Genomic DNA, 13,717 nt, shown 5'->3' with positions numbered 1-13,717 from the left:
CTGGCAACAGATATTAGTTCAGGTGCCAATCTTTAAAAAAAAAAAAATAGGTCTTTTTCACATGAACTGCTATCAAGCCAAATGTACCTCTGTCACAGTGTAATACATAGACAGCTGTTCTCTTAAATTTCAGATTCTTATAGCCTTAGAGAGGTTAAGTAACAGCCCAAGGTCATAGAGCAAGTTGGTAGAAGAGTTAAGATGTAAGACCAAGACATGCTGGACTTCATATCAGTTTTTTAGTAGTTGCATTAAAGTAACCCACAAAAGGATATTAACATTAAAAGGCAAGACAAGAGGCTGGCCCGGTGGCGCAGTGGTTAAGCTCGCACGTTCCTCTTCGGTGGCCCAGGGTTTGCCAGTTCGGATCCCGGGTGCGGACATGGCACCACTTGGCAAGCCATGCTGTGGTAGGCATCCCACATATAAAGCAGAGGAAGATGGGCACAGATGTTAGCTCAGAGCCAGTCTTCCCCAGCCAAAAGAGGAGGATTGGCAGCAGATGTTAGCTTAGGGCTAATCTTCCTCAAAAAAAAAAAAAAAGAAGGCAAGACAAAATTACCAAAGGAGGGATCACTGTTTTACATAATCAACCTAATTTGTAGGGTAGAGAGCATTAGACTGGAAGTCAGAAAATGTTGGTTCTTGTGTCAGATCTTCAACTAACTCACATCCTCTTTCTGAAACTCAGTTTCATCATTTAAAAATAAGAAAGAATTAAATAAAACCTAAATAAATGGGAATACATCCCCTATTCATGGATCAGAACACTTAATATTATGAAGATAGCAATACTCCTCAAATTGATCTACAGACTCAACACTATCCCTATCAAAATCCCAGCTGGCTTCTTTGCATAAATTGGCAAGCTTATCCTAAAATTCACACAGAAATGCAAGAGACCCAGAATAGCCAAAATAATCTTGAAAAATAACAAAGTTGGAGGACTTATACTTTCTAATTTCAAATCATTACAGTAGATACATAGCTACTGTAATCAAGACAGTGTGGTGTTGGCATAAGGACAAACATATAGATCAATGGAATAGAATCAAGAGTGCAGAATAAACTCTCACATTTATGATCAACTGATTTTTGACAAGGGTGCCAAGACCATTCAATGGGGAAAGAATAGTCTTTTCAACAAATGGTGCTGTGACAACTAGATAGGCACATGCAAAAGAATGAAGTTGGACCCATACCTCACATCATACCCAATAATTAACTTGAAATGGATCACAAACCTAAATCTAAGAGGTAAAACTATAAAAATCTTATATATGGAGAAATAGAGCCCTCATACACTACTGGTGGGAGTGAAAAATGGTGCAGCCACTGTGGAAAAGAGGCAGTTTCACAAAAGGCTAAACATAGAAGTACCCTGTTATTCAGCAATTCTACTCCTAGGTATATATCCAAGAGAAATAAAAACATGTACACAAAAAAATCTGCATATGAATGTTCACAGTAGAATTATTCATAATAGCCCAAAATTGGAAACAAGTCAAATGTTCACCAATGGATGAATGGATAAACAAAATGTGGTATATCCATACAGTGGAAAATTATTTGTGAAAAGATGAAGTATTAATACATGCTACACCACAGATGAATCTTGAAAACATGCTAAGAAGCTAATCACAAAAGACCACTTATCGTATGATTTCATTTATATGAAATATCCAGAATAGGCAAATCTATAGAGACAGAGGTAGATTAATGGTGGCTAGGGCTGAGGTCAGGAGGAATGGAGAGTGACTGCTAATGGGTTAGAGATTTCCTTTCGGGGTGATGAAAATGTTTTAAACTTAGATTGTAATGAAGGTACACAATTCTGTGAATACACTGAAACCACATTGTACCTTTTAAATGTGAATTTTATAGCATATGAATCATAACTCAATAAAGATGTCAAAAAATAAAAATAAGAGGATTATACTAGATGATTTTTAAAGCCTCTTTCATTGCTAAAATTACATAATTACACAGAACAAACTCATCACAGCTTACATTTTGTCAACTGAAAATGCACACCTAACTGCACAGTAACAAAAGGAGGAAACTCACAAGCCAAACAGAGGTAAAGTACAACTTTGAACAGTGATAGCAGCAGACTTTTAGAAAACATCAGCAAACAACTCAGAACAATCACAAATGAAAACTCAGGCTCTTTTTAGGCAAATATTTTAGGCAGACTATGAATGTAACAGTCACAAACAGAAACAGGTATTTCAAGTAGGGGCTATTGCCGTAAATAAATGACAGATATTACATGCAGTGGTTAAAAATGATGTTTAGTTATATATCAGTCTTTCCAACCTCATCCACCCCCACACAGATACCAATCACCATTAGTAACATTACCTTCAGATATAAGAGACAGATTAAAAAAAAAAAGGTCAAATATAATATCCTATGAAAGGCCAATGACACTTGACTTTCTTCTAATAGGTTACATGTCATCACTTTTGCATTTGCATATACAACGTGCCCCACTGTGAGGCTCTGGTCACTATGATACCTACTGACTCTGCTTGGTAGGAAAGCACTTTGAAAAGGTCCCTCTCTACAGCAATCTTCTGCATAGCCATGTGGGCCTCAGTGGAGCTCCTCTGCATTAATCTGACATATAATTGCTCCAGACCCTGGAAATAAAACCACAATACAATGTAATGATGAAAATAACCACAACTTTTACTAATAATTGCCACAGCTAAATATCAATGGTAACTTACAGCAATGGCAACTTGAAAAAATTCATCAGCGGTCACAGCATTGCCAACATCCAGCCACCCTTTTCCTGTTTTCATATTCATCTGGAAGAGAGAAGTCAGAAAATAATTTTTAAAAATTCACACCTCCTCCAAACTGATCAAGGAGAGTATTGGAGAAAATATTTAAGCCTGTGTCCATATTCAGCAGTATAATCCACAGAAAACAAAAAAGTTACAGCATTTATTAGATTTTTGTGTTCTGCTCTGAACTCCATAATTCAAGAGAAATGGTCTTAAGAAAATCAATAATAAAAAATTAATAGACTTGAGGGGGCCAGCCCATGGCCAAGTGCTTAAGTTTGTGCACTCCACTTCAGCGGCCCAGGGTCACCGGTTCGGATCCTGGGCACAGACATGGCACTGCTCATCAGCCCATGCTGAGGCAGCGTCCCACATGCCACAACTAGAAGGACCCACAACTAAAATATACAATATACTATGTACTGGGGGGATTGGGGGAGAAAAAGCAGAAAAAAAATTAATAGACTTGAAAACACATCTTCGAAGGAAATATTAAAAGAAAACATTGGAATAATTTAGATAGGAAGAGAAAGGTCTGAAAAATTAATGCTTCACATACTTGAAGAAAGTTATATGATAAGCATTAGACTATAAGTCAACACACCTGGGTTCTAGTTTTTAATTACATCTCTAATAAAATTTTTATTAACCCAATAAATGTTTATTAATTATCCTTTACATGCCAGGCACCCTGAAGAAGCTCACAGAATTGTAATTAACAGACATCTAAATAAATAGCTGATATGTAATATGCACAAAAGCTATGGAAGCAAACAAGGCCTGAATTGAGATGAAGGATTGAGCACACACCACAGTCATCCCTTCTACGATAAATTCCTAGAAATGATGTGCATACTATAAATTTTATATACTATAAATCCCTAGAAATGATATATGTGATATCACATATAGTGAAATATATCATATGATCATATGATATATATGATATATATATCATTTCTAGAGATTTATACATATTCTCTAGAAATAAGAGAAAATATACGCATATTTTTCTTATACAGTAAGCATCCTGGAAAACAAGGGACATTTTCAGTTGACCTGAAATTATGAGGAAGCTCTGAGAAACAGACAGCAAACGGGATGAGGCAAAAACCCACATCCCAAAATGCACAAAAATGCAAAATGTGGAAACATTATGGACGTGAACAATAGGAGTATCAGGCAGTTGGCTTCTCCCTAAGAGGGAACCCCCAGGAGTTCCCCCTGGACTCCTGTCCCAGGAAGGAACAATGAGTACAATCACTTAGGCTGGAGAAAAATAGGGTTCCAATTGGCTGACAACACAGGTCAATGCAAAACATCCAGTCCTTTCTCTCCATCAGTCACTGGATTCAGGTTATTTACTATAACCTAGTATATAGTTTGACACAGCATTCACAGAAGACTATCAAGAAATCTCAAATAAAATATGAGCAAGAATCACCAAATAATTGAGGGAAACCAATACCATGAAAGGACAGGACATCACACTCAACAAACAGAAGAATACCTGAGGAAATAGAATTAAGAGAGCTAGCAGATGGAAACAAAGAGAAATACCATTGTTATCCACAGAATTAAATAGTAGTCACAAGAAATAAAATGCTCCTTCTACTTTTCATTCTTTGAAATCAATGAAGCCAAAAATGCAAATGTTATTAGAGGTGACAGGAGTTGTAAGGTTAAAGGTAAGGAAAGGTAGAGAGAACAGTAAAGGTACCAATATCCTCAGAGTGAAAAGTAAAGATATATGCTCCAAAACTGATGGAGAAAGAAATAAAAATTTAAATATGTTATTTAAAGTTTTAAAACATAACTAACAGATAAATTAAAAATAGTATAATATAACTAACAAAAACTGAAAGGGGATGTAGGGGGAGGTAATATAAGATAATATGTCTTCATCTATCATAGCAGAAAAAAATAGATCACATATAAAGCTGATAAATCAAGATGGAATAATCATTATTATGGGCTGAATTGTGTCTCCCCAAAATTCATATGTTGAAGCCCTAACTCCCATTACCTCAGAATGGACTGCACTTTAACGAGGTGATGAAGTTAAAATGAGACAAATAGGGTGGGTCCTAATCCAATCTGACTGGTGTTCTTATAAGAGGAAATTTGGGTACACAAAGGGACACCAGGGATGTGCACACACAGAGGAAAGGCCATATGAGGACACAGCAAGAAGGCAGACATCTGCAACTGAAAAAGAAAGGCCTCAGAAGAAACCAAATATGCCAACACTTTGATCTTGGACTTGTAGCTTCCAGAATTGTGAGAAAATAAACGTCTGTTGTTTAGCCCATTCAGTCTGTAGTATTTTGTCGTGGGAGTCCTAGCAAACCAACACAGTGACATAAGCATATGATTAAGACACGTGGAGGTAACTATGAGAAGTGAAAATAGAAATGGTTACAAGTAATAGCCTTAAAACAGGAAAAGATGTATGCACAAGGCAATTCACTGCAGAATCCGAATGTCCATCGAAGAGGGCTGGCTGAATATAATAAGGTACATGCACCAATTGAATATTATGTAGCTATGAAAAAAAGAATAATATCTCTATATACTGCTATGAAGTGATCTCTAGGCTGTAAAGTTAAATGGGGTAAAAAAAAAAAAAAGGTGGAGAAAAGTATATATATGGAATGCTACCATTTATCTAAGAACCTTGAAGGAGGGAGGGGGAGATATGAATATATACCTGTTTCCTTATATTTAAAAACCAAAACAATAAACAATAAAATAAACAAAATAGTTATCTAGAGGGGAAGGAAGGAAACAGGGTGGAGAAGACAGAGATAGAAGCTAGACTTATCTGAATATACTCCGTTTAGTGGGTTTGACTTCGGAACCATGTAAATATTTTACATAATAATAAAACAAAATTCAACCAAAATGTGGGGAAAAAAGCAATCACTAAAAATCAAAAACAAATAGAAACAAATGAACCTAACTATGTATCAAGTCAATAGTTTAATCACAGAGAAAGGAATTATTTCAAGTAATTTTAAACAATATTTTAATAATATTAAAACAATATTTTGACTGTATATTCCCAGTGAGATATATCCCAAGAATAAAAGAAGTGCAAAAAAATTCTTAAACAATTTTTAGAAATCATTCCTAGTAATAATATTGATATTTCTATATTCCAAAACTATTATAAATATACATTTTTTAGGATAAAACAAATTATTCATTATATTAATGTTGTTAGGCACCAAGATTGTTAGCACCTGTGTAAATTAATACAGGGAAACCTCATTTAAAATGGAGGTGGGGGGCTGGCCTGGTGGCACAGCAGTTAAGTTCGCACGTTCTGCTTCGGCGGCCCGGGGTTCACCAGTTCGGATCCCGGGTGCAGACATGGCACCGCTTGGCAAGCCATGCTATGGCAGGTGTCCCATGTATAAAGTAGAGGAAGATGGGCACGGATTTTAGCTTAGGGCCAGTCTTCCTCAGCAAAAAGAGGAGGATTGGCAGCAGATGTTAGCTCTGGGCTAATCTTCCTCAAAAAAAAATAAAATAAAATAAAATAAAATGGAGTCAGGAAGCCAAAAGAGGGAGCTCCCATGCAGTACCACTCAAGGTCAATTACAGAAAAGATAGTCAATTACATACCCCAACTGGAAAGAAGTCTTCAATAGGAAAGAACTGTCAATCACAGCAAGAAATGTACATTGTATCCTTAACAGAAATCAAATACCCCAGTAACTTAGCCAATGAGAACTCATCACCTTCCTTAACTCTTGCTTTGCTCCAATGGACTTTCATTCAAAACAACATTTCTCCATTTCCTCCTTTTTCCCCATAGAAAAACATTCCTCTCCTTTGATTGTTGGACTTGCCTATGGCTTTTGCCATAGCATCTTGGTCCTGAATTCCAATTCTTTGGTTTTTCCCACATAAACTTGTTTTGCTGGTAAAGTAACTAGCTGTTTTATTTTTAAGGTCAAACACCAGAGAAAAAAGACACAAATATAAAATCAAGAAGCCAAGTGAAACCCTATAATCCTAAATATCACTTGGAAATACCAGTATGAACTCATTACGTATTTTCTCTTATTAAAAAAATATGTATTTCATAGCTCTGTCCACTAAAAAGGTTTAGAAACAATAACTGATGCAAGAGCAATAACAACTTGTCATGTCCAGATTGTGGTTTCTAAATAACATTTTCCACCTAAAGGAAACAGGGCTCCTTGGAAGAATGGCTGATTCCAGGTCTAGGGCAGGAACTATACAAGATGAGCCTGGATATCTTGTCATACGAGAAATCAAAGATTACTGGGGTCATGTCAGAAGGACTCAAAATCACTTAAAGAGGTTCCTTCTGGCCAAAGATAGGACATTGTGCTTCAATAAGAACAATAACTACAATGGATTGAAGTTCATTACATATATTAAAATCCATGAGTTCACAATGATACTTTTTTTGAAAGCTTGCTTGGTCATCATTTAAGGATGTTAGAGAACCAACTCATTATTCTGCAAACTACTAAATAAAGAGAAAGAATCAAGACTGTCTTTCTTGTAAAAGTATACTTCAGAGTAACCAAATAGTTGATGAGGGAAAGTTTCTCTCTTTTCCAGTTAATAAACAAAGAAGGAATACAGAATTAGAATATGCAAACCCCTACAGAAATAATGGATCTAGGGACAATCATCAAAGGGCACTAACACAACAAAAATGACAAGCAGACATTAGTGCCTCCTGATGGAAGTACACCATACCACCCATGAATTATTCTTGACAAAGGTGAACCTGAATCAAATCAAGCTTCTAAATCTACCTACCAGTTTATAGGAAAAACAGGGGACTATATTAAATGACACAATGAGGATCCAGTCATCAGAATCCAAAATTTAGGAAACTCTATAGAACAAACAACCTGGTTTCTTCAGCAAATAAAGTTGTTCAACAGATTGAAAAAAAGGAAGGGGAAACATATAGATTAAAAGAGACATATAAACAAAATAACAAGGTGTGGACTTTCTTTAATCCTGATTCTAAAGAACCAACTGGAGAGAGGAGGAGCAAGCAAGTAGGCAGGGTGGGGTGGGGGAGACTGGATATTTGATGATTTGGGAAAATCTTTGGCAAATTTTATCAGGTGTGATAACGGCTATTGAGTTTGTTTGAATAAAAGAATACCTTGCCTTTTAGAGACACATACTGAAATATTTATGGACAAAATGATGTATTTTGAATTTGTGTCAAAATAATCATGGGGCCGGGGTTTTTCTGTTGGAGGAGATATAGAAGACACAAGAGTGGTCATGAGTTGATGATTACTCTAGTTGGGTGATGGATAAATGAGGAAATCACAGTACTATCAGCTATTTTGTGTGTACATTTGGGCTTCTTAAAAAATATTGTTTTCAAACACTAGGAGAAATATTTTCCACTAAAAAAACATACTTGCTTCTAGGGAGGAAAACAGGGAGTAGGAAGGGATGGAGCAGAGAAATATTACTTTGTATTACTTTCATTACATTTCATAAATCTTGAATTATAAGTTTAATATTTAGTCCACTGAATCACTGTAATAACAACTATAGTACTACTGAGACTTTTCATTGTAACAGATATAATTATCATAAAAGGAACATGGACCCCCTTTCAGGTTTACCCTAACTTCAACCATCTTCACAGGAGTAGCAACTTTCTCAGTGCATCTGCACTTTCTCCTCATTTAATTAGGACTTACCAAAATCTGTTTTTGAATAGCTTCTTCTGAAACAGCTGAGTCTTCACACATACACACCAACTTGCAAGCAACATGCCGTACTGCAAAACAGTAATTAGACACCCATAAACACAAAACATTCATTCTATTTTTATAATACATCTATAAAGAGAAAAGAAGAGTGAAATTAAGCCAGTTTTATTGTTAAAAACAAGAATTTTAAAGGCCTTTTTAAAAAGTCAATTATCAAAAGTAAATGACCTGAAAATTATCAGATAAATCAATCGCTTAAATGCTCCAGTCAGACAGATAACTAATTTTCAAATTTTAATTTCTGCAAGCCTTAAATCCCAAAGACTCACTGAAGATACCTGGTTCCACATGATGCTCTTGTATGTACCATGCTGGCAGCAAAATAACTCTAAGTAGAACCGGAATCTAAAGTTATTCAACACCTGATGACTTCTGAACATCAGGATAGGTTTAGGTTATTCTCCTAAAATGTAAAACTTTCTAAATATATTGTTTTCTGTAGATGACATAAAAGTTCTTAGAAAATACAGATATCTTCATTATATGGTTAATTTCCCCTGAAAATAGGAAAGTTTGAATAATTGTAACCTCTTTAATTGTGTAGTTTCTTTCATCATAAAACACATCCAATTTTTTTAAAGATGACTCCACATATAACTGAACCAGTTGCCTTGATGTGGGATCTCAGCTGCCATTCTATCTATGCTAATACCATTTTTAATTAATATTTTGTTGAAAAAGAGAAGATGTGCCCAGCTGAAATTACAGCATAATTGAGGTAGTCAGATTTTTATTACCCATCATGAAGTAAAATCTATTCATCTCTTAGAAAGTTAATTTGTTTCTGAAAGAAAACTTTCGGTAAACTAATTTCAAATCAGGAGCCAGCCCTGTGGCAGAGTGGTTAAGTTCATTAGGCTCTGCTTTGATGGCCCAGGTTCATGGGTTCAAATCCTGGGCATGGACCTACACCACTCACCAGCCATGCTGTGGGAGCGACCCACATATAAAGTGGAGGAAGATTGCCATAGACGTTAGCTCAGGGCTAATCTTTCTCAAGCAAAAAAAAAAAAAAAAAAAAAAAGAGGAAGATTGGCAACAGATGTTAGCTCAAGGCTACTCTTCCTCAGCAAAAAAACCCAATAATTTCAAATCATATATTTACATTGTCATGCATTTCCGGTTTTAAAAACATTTCCTTTGTTTTTCCAAAGCTCACTAATTCTGGAGTATTCTCAAGGACCCTGATCTCTCAATTATTTCCCCTCTCCAAAGATATCTTCAGTACCTTTCCTCTCAGTTTACTCCTTCCCCTCTACCTTCAAACATATCCATCTCCTTTCCTTGAAAAAAATTAACTAACCCCACTGTGCTTCAAGGTTCTATCCCATTTCTCCCCTTCCCTTCATTGCCAAACTTCTTGAACTGAATGGTCTATCTACTGCCTCTATTTTCTTGCTACTCATCTCCTTAAGCCCCTGCAATCTGTTGTGCATCCCTACCACTTTATTAAAACTGTACTCCCAAAGATCAACTTCCTTGACTTCTTAGCAACATTTCACAATGATCATAACCTTTTTGAAAAACACTACTTCCTTGGCCTCACACTATTCTGGTTCAGCAGTGAAAGTGTGCCTCTGTGGGAAATGTCTTAGTCTAAGAACTTTGTCTGCTCTCATCCCCACATCCTTGATCCCACTGTTTATATAAGCCTTCAGGCCAAAGGCAGCTGAAGCTGAGGCAGAACGATACTTCAGTATTAAGCTGTTTTGTTTTTGTTGCTGTTGCTCTGTCCTTGTCTTCTCATCAGCCTATCCTTGGCCCTTCTATATTATAAACATCTTGGTTAGGTGCTTGCTGACTGACTCCTTACATGGGCCTTTCTCTGCTCCATCAGCGCCCACAGCTTGATATTTGAATTGACTTTAGGCAACACATAGTGTTGCGTCCTCTGGCATTTGCGAATTCTTTATTTTTATTGTTTCTTTAGCATTAACTCATTCCTTCCAAGATCCTCAAGCATAATGTATGCCTGGTATTTCTGTTCTGGAGCCTTACCTGGTCCCTTTCACCTACTGCCAACCATAAGATGGTGTGACAACCCTATAGGGAGCATGTACTCAATAAATGGGTAGTGAGACTCTAGAATATTTTGACTGTCCCTTTTGGTCTCCTATCCTTGTTCTTTTTCTTCCCAGTCCTTAACTGGAAGAGTCAAGTTACAATCTCACTACTCTGTTCTCTCAACACCATTGGTTCTTAAAATTTAGTGTGCGTGAGAATTCTTGAGAAATGTTTTCAAATTATAGACATGCCCAGGTTTCACCCTAATCCTAAAAAATCAAAATCTCCAACGGTGGGCCTGGGCATCTGTAGTTTAATAGGCTCCACAGGCGATTCTTATTTATACCAATATTTAAGAACCATTGCTCTTTATATTCACCCTCAGAGAACTCAACTACTCTTGTGGCTTCAACGATCACCTCCATGTGAATAACTACCAAATCTATAGGCAGCCTGACCTTTCTTATAAGTTCTTGTTACCTCAAATGCAACAGGTCTAAAACTAAAATTTACAAGTAATTTCTCTACTTCTGGCTTTCCTATTTCTGTTCATCGTTCCATAATTCTTTCCAATAACAAACAAACTGTAGTTTACAAATCTTGATGACTTTTTTCATCACATAACATAATCCAGGCACACTGAATTTGTTTTTAGGGAGACAAAATATCTTCCAATCAACGTATTTTTGGAATAAAACTCTTTTAAATCAGAGGCCTCCTGCACCAAAGCCTGTATTCCACTGTATCTTAAAAGTACTATACACATAATAAGCACTCAAATATCTGATTCAGAACTGCTCCATGAACACACTCGGTACATTGGGAGAGGTCCTAGGGCTGCAGCTCCCACTTAATCTCCCAAATCCCTGCTATTTGGCAAGCAGTGAAAAACAGCCAGAGCAATGTTTCTTGATATGCAGAATGGTAGGAGTTTAGAATTAATGCATTTTATTATCACACAGTTCACATGTGTACTAAGTTTTTCCCACAGATAAATTTCTAGTTCTTCCCTCCCCATAACTACAGGATCTAAGGCTCCTAGGAGCAGTAATATCAACATTTATCTGAGAGTTAAAGAGATAGAACTGTTCTCTAAACATCCTGATAGAGGAGTAGACTAATAAGTAAGTATATTACTAACTATATTAACCACTAATTACTCCATATCTACACTGAAGTTGTATACAGTTTGGTTTATATTCATAAAAATAAATACTTAGTAATAAATTCTATTTGTTGCATACACACAAAATTCATTTGTCTTTACAAAGCCAAGCAGTCAAGAGATTCACTTTTTGGTTTGCTGCCTCAATGTATCCTTTAATGAGGCAATATGCTTTCCATAAATGTATTAACTGTCACTATCTTTGTTGGGAATCAGTAACCAGCACTCTAGACCCTGCCCATTTAGCTAAAGCACTAGAACTTTGCCAGAGAGAACCACATTTAATGCATCCAAGCAGATGAGTTTGGTTTGGAGTTCTTGATTTGTTTTTCCTCTTCTCCTTGCTTGCTCTTGCAGGAAGGAAAAAACATCTAATTTTTCTCAGTAACTCAGTCCAATGCTCATCACTTCACCTCATGAGGAAACTATTCTTTACAGATGTTTAAATCTAAATCCCTCACATAGCAACATTTTTCACTCTATTATTAATGGAAAGAGGAAACTACTATTTGATGGTCCTTTAGAATCCTGAAGTTTCTGATCATCTCTTCTCCAGGGAAAATAATCTGTGTCTTTTAACATTTCCTCAAGTTCTCATTTTCCCACTCTTTAATCATCTTTGTTGTTCACCAGCAGACTATTTCTTGCAGTGACACTTTTAAACTTTTATTAATAAGGAGCTAACCTCTGAAAAATCCTAAAACGGAAGGGGGCTGTTTGCTTGAGAAACCACTGCACGTGGTTTGCTTTGTTTAGTTTTCTCTTAACAACTCTCCATCTAAGAACTGGTCAAAATATTATTTACACTGCAGGAACACAACCTAATGTAATATAAGAATACTCCTCATAATATGAGTCACAAAACGTATACATACATTTAGCTTTCTGCTCTTCACTTATAACCAAACCTACTCTCCTGGTAACTGCCCAGTTCCACAGGTTTACTGCCATTTCTTCAACCTGGACAAAAGAAAACATTTTCTTAGCCAGTTAAAATACTGCCTACCTCCAATATTTTCTTTCTTGCATGTTTTATGTTTATGTGATTATTGTGGGTTATTTACAGGGCCTCCATAATCTAGTCCCATTGTACCTTTCCTCCCAAAAACTTACCCACTGTTAGAGTAATTATTTCACTGTCCCATGAACACAGCTTGTTCATTATTCTCTATACACCTTTATTCATATTGTTGGCTTTACCTGATATATCTCCTCCCATTGTCTTTATGTAACTCAAATCCAGTTCAGTCTCACCAGGAACATCCACGAAGCTTTCAGCAACCACTACAGCCTACATTGATCTCTCTCTTCTTTGAATTCCTATATTCATTAAGTTTCACATAATTGAGCAATTAATTATGTTACTTTGTATCATTTATTCTTTAATTGTTTTAGCTGTTATTCTTATTTCCCAACTAGGCTCCTTTATACCAAAGATCATATCTCATGCAACTTATGTAGCACTTGTAGTTCCTGCCAAAGTGCTAAATAAAGAATACATATTCAAATAACAAGATTTGCTGTTTTATTGTGTTTTGTTCCAGGGACCATGGAGCAATGTTTCTAGTAGCTTCTTTTGGGGTTTATCTTTCTATCAGGTGGAACCTAGTCAACTGGACGCAAAAATAAATCAAGCTCATAGTGTCTCAAGGATAAAATGGAGACACAAAACATGTGTAATTTGGGACAGGTTGGTTTCTGGCAAGAGACCTCTGCAGGCAATTATTGGTCCTGAGTGGTACTATTGCCTGAGACCAATACAGCATAGCTCTGGCCTAAATCTCCCAGGGTGCTATGGTGATTATGATAGAAGCTATATACCATTATCTTATAATAAACATATTGGTAGTAATATAACTGAGAGGAATACTAACTGGATAAACAAACAAAAACCAGTTTATGTACAATGATGGTGCACAATTGTATTTTAGTTTCAATTATTTTCTCCAGTGCCACTTTTC

The 13,717-nt window shown here is 36.2% G+C and overlaps 1 protein-coding gene across 1 annotated transcript in view; it reads right to left on the bottom strand.

Moving 5' to 3' along the window:
- TEX11 (testis expressed 11) overlaps positions 1-13,717 on the bottom strand; it is a 355,345-nt gene that overhangs the window by 317,678 nt on the left and 23,950 nt on the right. Inside the window, exons 4-7 of the mRNA XM_046672868.1 lie at positions 12,632-12,716; positions 8,516-8,595; positions 2,736-2,816; positions 2,526-2,645 (exon numbers count right to left, since the gene is read on the bottom strand). Coding sequence (XP_046528824.1) covers positions 2,526-2,645; positions 2,736-2,816; positions 8,516-8,595; positions 12,632-12,716 — 366 coding nt within the window. The remainder of the gene's footprint in view (positions 1-2,525; positions 2,646-2,735; positions 2,817-8,515; positions 8,596-12,631; positions 12,717-13,717) is intronic.

Source organism: Equus quagga, chromosome 10 (genome assembly GCF_021613505.1).
Source record: "Equus quagga isolate Etosha38 chromosome 10, UCLA_HA_Equagga_1.0, whole genome shotgun sequence".
In the NCBI taxonomy this organism is placed as follows: Eukaryota; Metazoa; Chordata; class Mammalia; order Perissodactyla; family Equidae; genus Equus; species Equus quagga.
The sequence above is the reverse complement of the archived record's forward strand: the minus strand, read 5'-3'. Positions and strand labels throughout refer to the sequence as shown.